Raw genomic sequence first — 15721 nt, 5'->3', positions numbered from 1 at the left:
ATATGAATTTTATTTGAAAAAGCTGATCCTCATGTCACATGTGGTACCCCTGCATCCAACCCCAACCATTTAATTTCAAAAGGAGGAAAAAAGCAGGGAAAAAACAATAAAATATTAAATAACTAGCTAAGAGCATAGAAGGGTTTTGCTTAGAGGTAGGTTTGATTCCAGTAAGAGAGTGAGGCCCAGAACCGAGGAGAAATGGAGCGGAAGAGTCTTAAAATCCAAGCAAGGCAATGTATGAAGATGATCCAGGATTGGGCTCATGAAGTGGACAATATCGAGACTCAGGGATTTGGAGACAACATTTTTGAGTTGGATAAAATGTGGCTCTCTGAAGTGATGTCCGAAGTCAAGAGCCTGGTTACCGGAAATCCTTCGGGAGGTCGTCCATCCATGGTGAAGGAGGAAAATGAGGGCGAAGAGGAAGGGATTCCTCTTCTACTTCCCAAAACACCCAAAGTATCCAAGAAGAGGCCCAACGTCAAACGGAAAAGTGAAGATCTCTACCAAGAAGAGGAGGAAACCTCCTTTAAAAAAAAGGGCCGGAAGCATTTCCATTCCGACTCTTCCACAGTAATGCTCATCCTCATTCATTTTTTATCCCCTCTCACCATAAAAGTCCTTTCACTCACCTCTTAAATTCCAACATCATCTGACCTGAGAATCCCATTCAATACACATTCAGTATATTTCCTTCCCTAGGAACGATCTAGACACAAACTTACGTACATTCAGTTCAAAATAATTATTTCTCACAAACACAACGTCCATTGAGCTACATCGTTCCATTAGTTGATATTTTTATTACATAAAATCCACAAACTTCCAATATATCTTGATCAAAACCCCATCAAATGGTTTTAATAATAATAAAAAAGATATAACAACTGCATTTTATACTACTTGATGTCAAGGATGTACACTGATTAAGTACTGAAAATCCTTAAAAAATTCATTGATTAGGTACGATAAAATTAGAATATTTAGAGAAAAATATCTTATCATTTTTCTCTACATTATGGAAATAAGATTGTATAACGATGTTATGACCTATTTAGAATACATTTTAGGGTCAGATATATATTAAAACTATACAATAGAGGGATATAATTATGATACGACAGTAATGTTCAAGTCCTTTTATTTGTTAGTCCCATTTTGATATCCAATAGTCTGCTATATTCTCCCTAATATTAATAAAAATATGGTTTTTAATGTTATAAAACTTCGTTGTTTAGTCCCTTAAATTGGCCGACATCAACAATACTGACAATGTGAAAGCATATTGAAATTATTGCGTCCCATTTCGGTATTTCAAATTGAATCTTAAATTTGTACTTATTCTCATTTTAGGAATTGTCTACTGACGAGGAAAAGTCAGAGATGTCGTCCCATAGTTCATTGAAGCCAACAACAGAAAAGAAGAGCAAGTCCTCTCAAGAAGAGGATAATGTCGAAGTATGTCCTGAAATCATCGTTTTGCGAAAAGAAATTTCTCATGAAGAAATGTCTGTAGATGAACAACCTACACTTCATTTGAAGTCTAGCGCGAATGATCAAAACAATACACCTAAGAGATCTTCCTTTAAAAGAGTAGTTGTAAAGTCTGTTCCTAGCAAAGAAGTTGAGAGTAATGAGAAATTCACAAGAAAATTCAGTGTAGAAAGGAAATTACACACTTCTATATCAGATAAAGATTCGGACAATGAAAACAACTTAAAATCAAAAAAAACTTTGTCGAATCCTTTAAAAACTTCAGAATCACCACCCCTCCCAGCACGGCGTTCTAAAAGTAAAAGAAGTATTTCCAATTCTCCTTTGCAAAGTACTTGCAACTCAACTTTTGTTATACCTCAAAATTCGCCCAAAGAATTAAAATTGAGTAATGGAACAGAAGAAGAAGACAAAAAAACACCACTTCGACGCCGATCTTCAAGACTCTCCGATCTATCTATTCAATCTGACAACCAAAAGGATATCAAACACTCTCCAACTAAAAAAAATTGCTCTAAAGAATCGAGACTTAAAGACTCTAAAGAAAATATTATCCTTAAATATGATAACCAGCAAGTTGACTCCTGCTCTGTTCGTCTAATGAGACACACATCAACAATGGACCTTCAGAATTTTGAATCACCCAAGTTAAAATCAACTAAGATTAATGACTGTAATGAGAGGGAATCTAAGCGAAGAAGTAGCTTGTGTCAATACAAAGGCCTTGTTAATAAGGCAATCAAAACTTCAATTACTGCTGAACAAAAAAAACGTAGTATCCATGAAGAAGTCAAGGGTCCAGACTTAAAGGTTATTTGAACGTGAATGCCTTTTCATTTATTTAATTTTTATGTTATTTAATTTCTAGTCTTCTTGTACACCTTTACGTCAAACAAGAAAAATGTTCAAGGCATTCTCCGCTGCAAGCTCCTCTGGTATGAAAGCATGTACAATGAAGAGAACCAATTCAGCCACCAGATATGCTTCTCCTCTCCCTTCAAAATGTAATGTTGCAAATGAGGATTTTTAATATTTTTTGTAATGATACATGTTTCTATTTCATTAGTCACATCAACTATGTCGAGTAGTTCTAAAGTCTTTTTGTCGTCCAAATCCGTATCTGCAGTAAGTATTGTTGGTTTGAGAATAGTAATATGTATATACATTATTTTTAAAAATATAAAATTCATCAGCTTTTACCAAGAACTGGTGGTGGTGGGCCCAGTAATATAGTAAGAGGCCTAACCTCCCTCCTGCCATTAAAGTCTCCTAAACCTTCCGCTAAAGACTTACGGATTAAAATAGAAGAGGAATCCCTTCGAAAGCGGGTCAAAGAGGAAGAAGCTATTCGAAGAAAGGAAGAACGGGCTAAACTTAAGATTGAAGAAAAAAAAATGCAAAGAGAAGCTAGAATGAAGAAAGTGATGGAGAATAAGAAAATGATCGAAAGACATCTCTCCAATGCTGACTTACGGAAGCAAGAAAACACAGCTAAAAGTAATAAAAATGATGAAAAAATCCTCAAGAATGAAATTCGCGAGCGAGAAGAGGTTTGTTCACAATATTTGAAAGTATGTAGTTTATTCACATTCCACATTTTATGTATTTAAAGAGGGAAAGAGAGAGAACTCGACTGAAGGAAATTCAAATTAAGCAACTACAGGAGGTACTTAGATACTTGCTAAAGTCAAACGATATAAATAATAATGAATTGATGATATTTTTTAATAGGAAAAACTACTTGAGGCTGAAAAGAAACGTTTGGAAGAGTGTTATGAAAATAAATTTAAAGTAACAAATGGGACTCATTTTCATGCAAACGTAAGAATTTTACTTCTCAATTACCCGTAATTGAAATACAACTAAAAATCTATATTGCTGTATATATTTTTCCTCTTGTCAGGAGACTTTCTCGAAAAAACCAATAGAGATCACGAAGCCACAACTTAACATAACCATAACCAAGAATGCAGAAGAAACCACCGTTAATTCTTATGACATGACTCCTGCTCCCGAGGATCGATCTCCAGAGCCCTTAGAAGATGAAAATAACTACGATGTTGGGGATCTCAAGTCCGATGACGATACAGATGACGAGGATCGTCCCAAAAAGATTGTCCCTAAATGGGCAGGTGGGTCTTCTCTACGTCAAGCCATCTTGCAACAAACGCATTATCCACCTAATGTTGATGCTATATTTGACTTTCCACCTATGCCCAATTTAGAGCTCATGTTTCCCTTTAAGAAACAAAGATTCTTTAAAAGAACGTCGAGTGCAGTGTGGAAAAATGCTCCAATATCCCAAACCCATTTTTAAACGTTTTAGAATGTGACATTGTTTTTTTTTTATAAAGCAATCATTATTGTGTTTATTTTTCTTCATTCTTTTAAACCTTTTTTCTTACCAATACATTTTCATATAGTATCTTCATTTTTAATTGTAATATTGTTAAGCAAGAGAAAGTTGGTGATAATGCTCAAGAGTCCTTTATTTTCTTATTATGAGGAAAAATTATAATATATAATAAAGAGAATGTAATAATATTAATATTGAATTAATTATCTTCTACAACAAATCAAATCTTATTGTTTTTAAAAACATTATTTATATTCACAGCCAACTAAAAAATGCCTTTTCATTCAAAGGAAAAATAAAAGATTGCATGTCTGTTGTAAAATAATCAGGACACATTTATGATATAGATTTTCATCAAATTAAAAGCAAAACTGTAAGGAAAATGAAAGAAAAAAGTAATCCGAATTATACAAAATACGGACTTTCCCCATGATCTGGGAACACTTCATCCATTTCTATTTTGTTTTTGTTGACTTTTTTTAGATGTTTTTTAACTATGAATGTATGCAATAATTAAGTAAATAGGAAAATACAACATTAAAAACTGCTTTTGAAGTCAATAAAATTCTTATTTTAGAAAAATAAAATTTAAACGAATATATATACTCATCAATAAGCGTCTTAAATAAAGCAAACTGGATATCAATTAATTTATACGATGAATAACATTTCGACTAAGATAGGAGAAAGATGAATAAATGGGGGCAATCTTTGGATTACAGCTAAGAGTAACATAATTTCATATCTCAATGGATTTTAACAACTATATTATAAAGAGAAAAAGAGAGCAAAATTATAATTATTATTCAGAAATGGAGTATGGATGTACTAAGATATTTTATGAACGAAAGCATTTAAAGCAATGGGGGACATGCATACGTATGTACATTGACAAATCATGTCGTCTGTACTATGTATCTAATATTTTGGAAACCCGCCTTTGAAAGAAGAATAATGCAATGCACTTTTAAAAAGATAAAATATTTATACACGTATATATGTTTAATTCAGTGTCATAAAAATAATTGACTATAACATCATCTTTTTATCCATTCAATCTAATGAGATGGATGAAAGAAAGAAAGAAATATATGATCCACTGAAGAGGAGGAAAAAAAAATTGTAAAATTTTTCTGATTAAAAAAAAACAAAATTCAATTATATTATCATGGATTGAATAATCTTAAACGCATCCATACTCGTACCATTTTTCATTCTTTTTAGAGAGAATCTTAGATTTATTGGAGTCGCTATCATTGTCATGAAATTCATGTCCATTTAAGCTATTTTCAGATTTGACGCGTTTGCTGATATCTCCGGATTTGGGAGGGCGTTTGGGAGGTACACCACTGGTTTTACGAGGTTTGATGGGCGGTGCTCTAAATAAGAATGGATTATGTTAACATGACTACAAATATATACGAGGTTTATACCCATTCTCTTGACTGCCGTTTGAAGGAGCAGGGCTGGAATGATCCGATTTCCACGAAGCTAACCTTGGAGTAGATGAACGATCAGAAGAGGACGATCGATCGTTGTTGAAATAACGATGACTGGACCTGAAATCAAAATAATGTTTTTCTAGTGCTTTTCTAGTCTTTCATGGCATATGCAAACAGACACTAACCGATTATTCATATTCTCCAATGTCACGTTCGGCAAACCAACATCTCCTTGACTCGAATGATTAAACAAACGTTCAGAACCTATATCTCGAGTCGGAATTTCATCTGCATAATAGTTTTGTCCTATTAAGAAAAAAATTACGAATTAAAGATGAGATCATAGGGATTTCTATTTGAGACTGGAGATTTACCCTGCGCTGCGTTAGTATTACTATGTCCACTGGATGATACAATACTGTTAATCGATACATTATCTCCATCCATATTGTCGAACTTTCCCACTCTCCGAGAATCTGCCACGCTATTTTGTGGTTGATTCGGAGAGTGCGAGCCTGAATCTAAACTGTCGTTTCCTCCAGAACCAAGAGAGGAGCTATCTAACCCATCTTCCAGAATTGGACCTGGACGAGAATTTCGATGAGAACCTCGGGGCCTGACATTAACAATAGATGATGAGGTTGACGAGGAACTGTTATTGGCGGCATTGTTCGAGATCGTGGATGAATTTATGGGACGAGATTTACTTAGCATTAAATGAGAACTAGCTTTTCTCATTTTTTGAACTATTTGGCTACCAAAACCACTTCTGGAAAATATATTCCATTTCTAATATTAAGTATTTTTTTTTTTAAGTTGACTTACTTTTTAGGTGTGTAACTTTCCATTTTTTTATATTGTTCGAATATTTTTTCTTCCAATTTTTCCTTTTGTCTTGCGAGATTATGGACTCGATCATTATAAACTTTTTCTTCTTCATGATAGTGTTCTTTATCAGATAGGGCCTGAGTTAATAATTCATGATATTGGGAAAGCAAAATTTTTACCTAGAGCAAAAGTCATTTTATAGTTTAATATTTCAGTAATTTATGTATGTAATGAACTCACTTGGCTCATTAGTCCTTTTCTATCATCCTCTAAGGAGTCGTTTAGTTTAACAAGAACCTCACATTTATTAATCAACTTATCATTGTCGATTTCTAGAGTTACATTTTTATCATTAATTAATTCATTCTCTCCACGAATAGCAGTGTGTTCAAGCATGAGTTTATTATGCAGAGTTTTAAGAGTTTTGTAATCAGTCTGAAGACCGCAAAAATCTTGTTTGATCTTTTCGTTGGAGGTAAAAAGTGATCGGAAATCCTCTTTTAGTCGAGCATGCTCGGACCTTAAATTACTTAAGGTTCGAGCATCTGTACGAAGATTTTCTCTATCAATATCAATCGCTTTCTTTGCTCTTAATAGAGTATTTTGATCTTCATCCAGACTTGCAGTAATGGTCTGAAAATAATAGGACTAAATCGTTAAGAGAACAAAAAAATCCAAGGTCATATCTTACTTGATATCTTCGAATCTCTTTACGCATGTTTTTCTCAACTTCTCGCTGACTTTTTTTCTCCTCCAAGAGTTTATCGTAGTCCATCTGCAGATTACCATGAAGCTTCTGAAGCCTCTCTTGATCAATTATTAGAGATTCTTTATCACTGTTTAATACGTTCCTTAATTTTCCCCACTAATTGAACAAACAAATTTTGATATAAATAATTTTCCTTACAACCGATATATTTACTTTTTCCCTCTCAGTATCAAGCTTGGTATTGGCGGATTGCAATTGATTGATCTGATTGAGGAGCATCGCCGATTGGGAATTGAGTGTAGTATTTTCAACCTGTAAACTGGCTCTATCCTCTGTGAGCTTGACTAGTTCTTGGTTTATATGAGCTTTCTCCGTTTGAAACAAGGATACCTGAAAAAGATAATGAATTCACATGAATCCTAGAAGAGTACTTTTTTTAATGTAAAGTTCTTACTTTATTTTCTAATTGAGAGATCTGAAGCTTTAAATTCATCACCTCTGTATCAACAGCTTCTTTTTCTTTAAGTACAACATTCAATTGTTTCTCAATCTCAGATTTAGCATCCCCTCCATCGACCTGGATAAAAAATGTAACTGAAGGGATTAACAATCGGGGGAGGGGGATGGAGTGAACGTTACCTTGATTTGCAGTAGCTCAATTTCATTTTGAAGAACATGCTTAATTTCAGAGAGTTCTTTGACTTTATTTTCCAAGAATATATTCTTTCTATTCCTATTCTCGAGAAGAGTATTTAAAGAGCCCTCTAAATTCTCAACGCGTCTAAATAAATAAATAATTATAGAAATATAATAAATATAGAGATCGTCAAAATCATACTCGTTGGAAACACTTAGGTCAATGTTTTCATTTGATTTGAGAGCCTCCTTATCAAAACCAAAACGACGAATGAGGCTATCATTGATAAAATCAATTTCTTGTGCAAGATTCTCTGTCATGACTTTTTCTTTCACAAGCTTTTCTCTAAGAGTGATACAAGTCTTCGTTGCAAAAACTGCCTTTTGATTCAAATTACGAGTCTCTTCTTCAATTTCTTTCAATTTGGAGGACTTCTCCTGAAGCTCTCTTAACTCTAAATTTAGCTTATCATTTTCTCTTTCGAGATTAGAAAACTTTGAGTTTTGCTCTTCTATTGTTACATCGCGGAGCTCAATACCATCCTTGGCTCTCTCAACTTCTTTGGTAAGAGATTCATTGATGCGCTTTATTAAATCATAGTCGGCTTCGTGCTTGATATTGTCTTTTTCCAACTTTTCAACCTGTTAAACATATATACATAAAAAATTGTAGTCAATTCAATTAATTAATTAGTATCATAATATATTAAAATTTTAGTCCATTCATGGTACTTCTACTCTATTTGACACGAACGTAGTAAAGTACAATACTTATAAACTATTCAATTAATAAATTATATATGTATGTAAGAAAACTTAGAGCTTTTCTCAAGGGACAAACATAAATAATTATATTCATTCATATCTATAAGGTAACTATTACCATGATTGATAACTCTGTTTTATGTTTGCTATACAAATTAATAAGATATTTGATATATTAGGTGTAGGAAAAAGTAATTTCGTATTTCCCCCTCCCCCTTTTTTTTTAACTAAACATATTTTGTTCATTATTGGTGACATGAAATCATACGATAAAGCGTAGTAAAGGTGTGAGTGTAAACATTTTTTAGGGAGTATTGCACTTGGCCCGTTCAGTCGTGAATTATCGTGCTTCGAGTATCGAGGTCTCAAAGGAAGGAATTCGACATATTTTACCCAAGAAAGTTTGCAAGGTATACGGGGCCGATACTCTTTCGGTTGGTGTTGCACAACAGTGGTTTGACCTATTCCCCCCGTCTCAGTTATGCCCCCGACCGTTTGAAGCTGTTGATCAAAACGAAGCGGCCAGCATTGGTGAATGGGAGACATCATTAAGACAACGCTAGGCCGCACACATCTTTGATGACGCGTCAGAAGCTCCAGGAGGCCGGATGGGAACTTCTTCTGCATTCACCTTACAGTCTGGACCTGACGCCAAGTGACTACCCCGAAAAATACGAAATTCCTTTTTCCCCAACCTATCATCTAAGTATATGAACATATATCTATAGAAGTGCAAATAATCAGAAATATCCAACCCCAAGCACCAATTTCTAAGTTCTATGATTACAAGGTGCCATTAAGTTTCAAGAAATTATTTCTTGAAAATGCATAGTAACAGATACATACATTAATTTATACAGCAATACCTTGACATACAAGTTTAATTCGTAACAAATCTATTTATTATCCCAAAAAGGTGAGCATTAACTCGTATACAGGGCTTTAGAGTAATATTCTCAAGTCTGATTTGAACTTCTAAACTGAGTCCCGAGTCCGACTTGAACTTCAAGATCAAGTCACGAGTTTAACGGGGATTTCAAGTCCGAGTCCCGGATCTACCAAATAACACACTTGAATAGAGATATGTATACGTGTATAGAAGATCCTCCTTCGTTGAAGCCCTCTGGTCACTTCAAATGAGTTTAATAGCAGCGAATAATAGTTTGACACTCAGTTGCGACGATGGCATTGATGCTAATGTGTACGCAAGAGCACAAACGTCCCAGGAATACATGAATAAATCTTTGTTTATGGAGTCGAAAGCTATTCTTTCTGGAGTATAGATCTATTCTCGACTCCATTGAGTGTTACATCCTTCAATGCTATTTTTCTTGAGCTAGGCTGAAATTTTTGAAGAGTTCATTGGGCCAGACTGACAAGTGTCTTTATAAACTTTTATGAATGATACAAAACAGAAGGAAGGAATCTGGGCTTGTACTAAATTTAGATGAGTCTCCAGCGCTGCTCGTATCTCAAGGTATTACTGTAAGTCATAGAAAGCTAAGTACTCATTTTCCATATTTATATTAATAATCTTACCATGGGTTTCAACATCAAAAAGGGCTTGGAATAAATGACAAAACATATCGAGAGTAATTTTATATATATCTTCTTTTAAGAAATAGTATGTACAAGATTAGGTAAATAGATAATTCAAACATTCTAAAAAATATTTGGAAAAAGTATTTAGAATTAAAAAAAAGTATGTAAAGGATTTTTAAAATATATCCTTCCTCATCTGATAAACAAGACCGCTTTTAAAATCCAACTTTAATCATGAATATAGTAGATTAATCATAAATAAATATATATATATATATACAACCTCACAATTAGGGATTTTTTTTGCAGAAGATTTACAATTAATTTACTTCTTTAATTTAAATTTGAATAATTAAAAGTTTAATGTCCAATTTTTTTATGTCTGCGGTAAACTACATAATATTTCGTTACAATATTTTAAAATTTGAAATTGGTAAACTTATTCTTATTGGTTAGGGACGAGAAAAGTAGAACAATTACTGAAAAATATCCTATTCTTTCCAGTATAATAGTTAATTTTGATTTACAATAGGAAAAGTTATATTGTATAAGAATGTAAAAACAGTTAATAAAACTCTGCAATAAAAGGAGAAACAAATTATAGACAGTAATGTCTAAGTCTTTCTATTTGTTGGTCCATTTTGGCATCCAATAGTTCATCATTTTCCTTATTATGAATGAAAAAAGGGGTTTCATAGTTATAAAATGTTTTTGGTTGCGTGGGCTCCCAAAATGGAGGACATCCAAATTGTAACGTCACGTAAAAAAACTCTATATCATCGATGTATGTAGTTACACTTCAAAATCATAAACATAAAAGATTGACCGAATAACAATAATCCATAGAACGACACCAATTACATCATTCAGATTATGAGATTGACTCTTCCCAACATTGGAAATAGATGGAGACAGAGTGGACATTCCCTTAATAATGTTAATATGTCCTCTTTTTTAACGTGAAAAATCAATATTTTATTACATGACATGTCCCTATGGAAATGCAAATTAAGTCTAGCGGTAGTTCAGAACATCGCCCGTAGGAATCGGCTAAAAGACAAATTGTTGTTATCACTTTTACAGAAATCCCCAAGAAATCTTCAGAGTTACTCTTCCTTTTTCATGAGCCTACTCAGACGTAACTACTCAATACTTATATCAATTCATATGTGTTTCCTCCTCAAAAATAGAAAAATAAGTGCTAAGAAAAAAAAAAATGATATATTGGGATGAATGATGAGTACATTAGTCTTTAGAGAGTTCAATAATAAAAACAAACCAAATTCATTTTAACATACGAGCGTTAATATTTGACTCAAATCTGAGCATACCCTGAAAATGTACATGTAGTATGACGGCTCTCTTGTTATAAATGCACACGACTGCTATATTCCATTAATACGACTACATAATTATTTCTCATATAAAAAATATTTACATGAGTTACATCAGGGAGTACTATTAACAGTGCACCCTTACACACGTTTGATGCTATATGGACAGCCTGCCATATAGCATCAGATGATTTTTTTTTTAATGTTCCTTGAAATTTTAGTAAAAAAAATAATCCATCTGATATAGGAATTGTTATTTCTTACATCAAAATATTTTTATGATATACATCAAAAAGCACTATATACAGTGCCTCCAGTGACTCATTTTCGTATATTCAAACAGACAGAAATATAAGCTTTGCTTTATCGATATAGAAAATAATTTTTTAATCAAAATCAAGTCAAATTCCTTAAGAATTCTGTTATATTTTTCAATCAACTTTTGAATTTTTTAAATTTTCATGTATGATTAGTAATCTGTATATTAAATGCGAATATCTGTGTGTGGATGTGTGCCCAGGAAGCATGACCAAATTAACGAATGGATTTTGCTGAAATATTTCATGTAGATTCTTAAGATTCAAGAAATGGTTTTGATAACAATAATTTTGCCTTTAATTGCCATGGCGGCCTTAAAACAGCATTTTTCTAAAAACGAATTTTTTGACTAACAAATGACTACTTCATATAAAACAAAAAATAAAGATAATTAAATTCGAAGAATTATTCTCGTTGCACACTTTTTTAAAAGAGATTTTAAGGTTTAGAGAGAGAGAGAGTGAAAAAAAGAGAAAATAAGACGAAGGATTTTGACAATAATAAGAAAGTTGAGCGAACGACAGTTCAACTTGAATATTGTTTCTTCTCTAATAGAAATAAGAATAATTCTTTATATTTTCTTTTATATGAAGCAAAAGAGTTCAGAACTAATTTTAATTTCTTAATGTCCGGGCAACACTGGGAAAACCTACTCTAATTCATGGTAAAATACAGTTATTTATGATCAGTAATTCATGTTAAAATATAGTTAGTTAAGAAGTATATAATTTATGACGTGTATAAAAATCTAAAATTATACCTATATATTTTTCAGTAATTATAGTTATTATGGGTCGGAAAAATATGTAAAGAAAATTGAATAAATACAGGGGCGTCCGCAGAGGGAGGGCTGGATCCTCCCTCTGCGGAATTAACAATTTTTTTATTCTTAACTAGAAAACATAATATTTAAAAAAAAAAAAAAAAATAGAAAAATTCAATATTTGCAATATTTATTTCCAAAAAATTTGACATGTAAGGATTTTTGAAATTTTTGTACAAAAATTTAATATTTGAATTTTTTTTTTGAAAAAATGTTATATTTGAAATTAAATTTTTGAAATTTTCTTTCAAAAAATTTAATTTTCTATGAATAGTATGGTTCATTGAAATTTTTCTCCAAAAAATTTAATATTTGAAATTAAATTTTAATAATTTTTTTTTTTTTTTTTTTTTTTTTTTTTTTGGGAACAGTTATGAATTTTAGAATTTTTTCTGAGATTTAAAATATTTCTTATTGGTGAGGTAGCAATGTACCCTGTGGCAATCTCAATCAATTTTTGAATTTTTTTATAATTTATAATTGTCTAAGAATAACTTCCCATAAACTTTGGTTTTCTTGGAACTGTATATAAAATGTCGTCAGATATCACAAATTTTTATCCGAATCAAAATTATGCACAATCCATTAGGTTTAATTAAAGTTTGAACTCACCTTATTAGCAGTCTCTTTTAGATTGTGATTCTGCTTCGTAAGTTTTTTGTTTTCTTGTTCAACCTCAGATGAAAGAGATTCGACTTCAATCACTTTATTTTTTAGATTCTGGACTTGTCTCTGGGTTCTGTTGAACTCTGTTTCAAGGGATTTATGTTTAGAATTCATTTCTTCCAAAGACTTTGAGACTTCATCATATTTAGAGCGATAGGCCTTGAACTCATTTCTTTCCCTCAATATAGAAGATATTTCAGAGTCTTTCTTCCTCGCTTCTTCCATTAAAGTATTTATTTCCATTCGAGAATTCGAGTATTTTAGATGAAGGTTTTCTTGAGCAGAGTCTAATCCCTCCTTTGATATCTCCAGGGATAGAGTTTTTTCCTTTAAGGTATTGACTTCATTTGTCAATGACTTGATGGTTGATTTATAATTATCTGACTCAAGTGAGAAGTCCTCTTTAAGAGTATCCAAATCATTCTGAATTCTCTTTTTTTCGCTTTCAAGAGTTGCAGTTTTACGACGTATTTCCGTCATGTCCTATAATAAAAAAAAAGAAGATGATTAAGAATATTTCATCATCACAAAGATTAAATTAAAGTCTTAAGTCTAAATGAACATCCAATTAAATAATGTCAAATAACGAAACTATCTACATCACGACTTGTACTCGAGACTTGGAACTCAAAAGTTATTTCAATTTTTTCACTGGATATAAAGTATTCTTTAAAGTATCTTTTAATTAATTTCTGAGAATTTAAAATGGACTCGATGAAAATATTCATTTACTAGGACTTGTCAGCAAAGACTTGGGAATTACATTTTTGTCTAAAACCCCGGCCCAGTTTAGCGATTAAAAAGGGAAAAACAGTTACTGCGTGCCCTCTATTCTTTTTTATTCATTCTTTAATAGATCGATGAAGTGTTAACATCACACTCTGCAAGAAGAATTTTTGCCTATCTTAGGTGTACATCGTTTTAATAAACAAAATAAAATAAAAACCTATGCATGTATATATATTTATAATATTTTCCCTGTACTTATACTTTTTTAAATGTAGAAGGTTCTTCTTTATAGCAGTGATTTATTTCATCTCCCCTGTCCCCAAATTATAGAACAGATAGTTGATGTTGACAAGGGTCAAATTCAGTTATACCATACGTCTCACTCCCACCTACTCTTTGCGCTCTTCAAAAATCCCATCTCTAAGTATAAGGACTTTATCCCATATCTGAACAATACTGTATTCACATATATTCATTTAAAACTGCCCTATATCAAAGGTTCTTGTTTTAAATAAGTATCTGTTATAAGCTTGAAGCTGGCTAACAATATATAAAACACAAGGTTTTGGTTACATATATGTTATTTTGTGGATACTCTGAAAGATACCCTATATACTTTATCAAATCTTTGGTAAGTGAGGATTTTTGTTTACATAGGTAATTATTACTTCATGGAATTATGTCATCAATTACTGGGCCGTAGATGCTGTAGCAAAAAGTTCTTAATTTGAATATTTTTAATTATTTTTCCCAAAAATTTATTTTGTTTTGTGAATAAAAATGGATTTTTGACTTTTTTTTCTCAAAAAAAATAATTTTTATGAATAGCTATCGTTTTTGAATTTTAATTTTTGGATTTTTTTTGGAAAAATAATTCAACCTCCCCCCCCCCAAAAAAAAAAATCTATGTTCCTGTGGACACCCCTGCATCTCATTTGATATTTTGATTTATTAGATGGGGTTGACACCTTGATACCTCATGCCAAAACTATTTCTTATTCTAAGTTTTTTATTGTTTTGATCAATGTAGATATTATGATAACTAAATCCAAACTGAATGATTCACAGTGTACATATAATTATAAAAAAATACTGGATTTCTAGTATGTTATGGCATGCATTAATGCGATTTAATGGATAATTGACTTATGTGCCATTTGCTTTTATAAAAGATTTGATGATGTTCACAATTTATCATTTATTATTAGGAGACATAATAAAGGTAGAAAATCCTTTTTATCATATTTTTATGCATGGTCTATTAAACAGCTTCAAAACATACATACATAAACATCTCCCTTTTTGAGCTTTTGTCACTAAGGGCTTTGAGAGGACAGGATTTACAAAATATGTACTTCCACACAGGAAGTAAAACAGAAATATCACTTTGATTACTTGTATCTTTATTGTTTCTTACTCTAACGCATCTTTTTTATGATATCAGCGTGTGAAGTACTTCAAACTTGACCATTTTGATTCCTCAAAATTTTTTCCATCTACAACTCCGTTCAAGATGGAGTCCGTGAGGCAGCACATGTCAGATCTTCTCGAAACACAACTCTCAACTGCAGATACTTACTCCAAGAAGCTTGTTGCTACTGTCAAGATGCTTGAAGAGAGTGTTAAAGTCTTCTCCCCTCTCTTCAAGTTGCTTGAAGAGAGTGGAGAAAACTTTAACGAGAGGCCTGGTAGTGTGGGCACAACAAATACGCACTGATAAGTTCCTGACCAGTTTATCAGCGAAGATAGAGGTCAAGCCAACGACAAGCATGCAAATTCCTACAAAATAGCTACAAGTCGATCCGATCGACTGTAATGGGTCTTGGGATGGTCAGCTATGTCACACAGAAGCTTATAGGTCCAAAATTGGTGCAAGAAAAACTTGGGAGGATTCCGCAAATGGCAAATGTGGCCTCCTTCATCAGGGGCGTCTGCAGGATTATATTAATTTTGTGGGTTTTGATTTATTTTTAAATAAAAAAAAATAGGGAAAAAATTTCAAAAATTAAATGTTCCAGTAAAAAGAAAAAATTCCTTTTTTTTGCCCACCCCCTGCTGACACCCCTACTCCTCATA

The 15721-nt window shown here is 32.3% G+C and overlaps 2 protein-coding genes across 6 annotated transcripts in view; one reads left to right on the top strand and one right to left on the bottom strand.

The window, feature by feature from the left end:
- Positions 1 to 51: 51 nt before the first annotated feature.
- LOC121124701 (uncharacterized) lies at positions 52 to 4041 on the top strand. Its single transcript, XM_040719879.2, has 8 exons — positions 52 to 576; positions 1357 to 2307; positions 2366 to 2501; positions 2564 to 2622; positions 2691 to 3047; positions 3110 to 3163; positions 3229 to 3318; positions 3401 to 4041. Exons 1-8 carry the CDS (start codon positions 202 to 204, stop codon positions 3812 to 3814), a joined length of 2436 nt encoding a protein of 811 aa, XP_040575813.1. The 5' UTR covers positions 52 to 201; the 3' UTR covers positions 3815 to 4041.
- The window catches only part of LOC121124700 (uncharacterized), an 80765-nt gene continuing 69012 nt past the window's right edge, over positions 3969 to 15721 (bottom strand). Inside the window, exons 9-21 of one of the 5 annotated variants that reach the window (XM_040719877.2) lie at positions 12863 to 13399; positions 7671 to 8110; positions 7472 to 7613; positions 7287 to 7409; positions 7046 to 7222; positions 6815 to 6988; positions 6364 to 6756; positions 6121 to 6302; positions 5670 to 6064; positions 5481 to 5601; positions 5287 to 5412; positions 5059 to 5232; positions 3969 to 4616 (exon numbers count right to left, since the gene is read on the bottom strand). In XM_040719877.2, coding sequence (XP_040575811.1) covers positions 4610 to 4616; positions 5059 to 5232; positions 5287 to 5412; positions 5481 to 5601; positions 5670 to 6064; positions 6121 to 6302; positions 6364 to 6756; positions 6815 to 6988; positions 7046 to 7222; positions 7287 to 7409; positions 7472 to 7613; positions 7671 to 8110; positions 12863 to 13399 — 2991 coding nt within the window. In that variant the 3' untranslated portion in view covers positions 3969 to 4609. Of the gene's footprint in view, positions 4617 to 4818; positions 5233 to 5286; positions 5413 to 5480; positions 5602 to 5669; positions 6065 to 6120; positions 6303 to 6363; positions 6757 to 6814; positions 6989 to 7045; positions 7223 to 7286; positions 7410 to 7471; positions 7614 to 7670; positions 8111 to 12862; positions 13400 to 15721 lie in introns of those variants that run through there. The other 4 variants (XM_071891186.1, XM_040719878.2, XM_040719876.2 and 1 more) reach the window with 4 other exon arrangements.

The sequence above is a fragment of the Lepeophtheirus salmonis genome, chromosome 9 (genome assembly GCF_016086655.4).
Source record: "Lepeophtheirus salmonis chromosome 9, UVic_Lsal_1.4, whole genome shotgun sequence".
In the NCBI taxonomy this organism is placed as follows: Eukaryota; Metazoa; Arthropoda; class Copepoda; order Siphonostomatoida; family Caligidae; genus Lepeophtheirus; species Lepeophtheirus salmonis.
Note: the sequence above shows the minus strand (reverse complement) of the source record. Positions and strands in the feature narration are given on the sequence as shown.

Bases quoted from the DNA above. Each gene is read 5' to 3' on its own strand.
- LOC121124701 (XM_040719879.2), top strand. From the start codon at position 202: ATGGAGCGGAAGAGTCTTAAAATCCAAGCAAGGCAATGTATGAAGATG. The intron at 577-1,356 runs GTAATGCTCATC...TTCTCATTTTAG, and splicing joins TCCATTCCGACTCTTCCACA to GAATTGTCTACTGACGAGGA. The intron at 2,623-2,690 runs GTAAGTATTGTT...AAAATTCATCAG, and splicing joins CGTCCAAATCCGTATCTGCA to CTTTTACCAAGAACTGGTGG.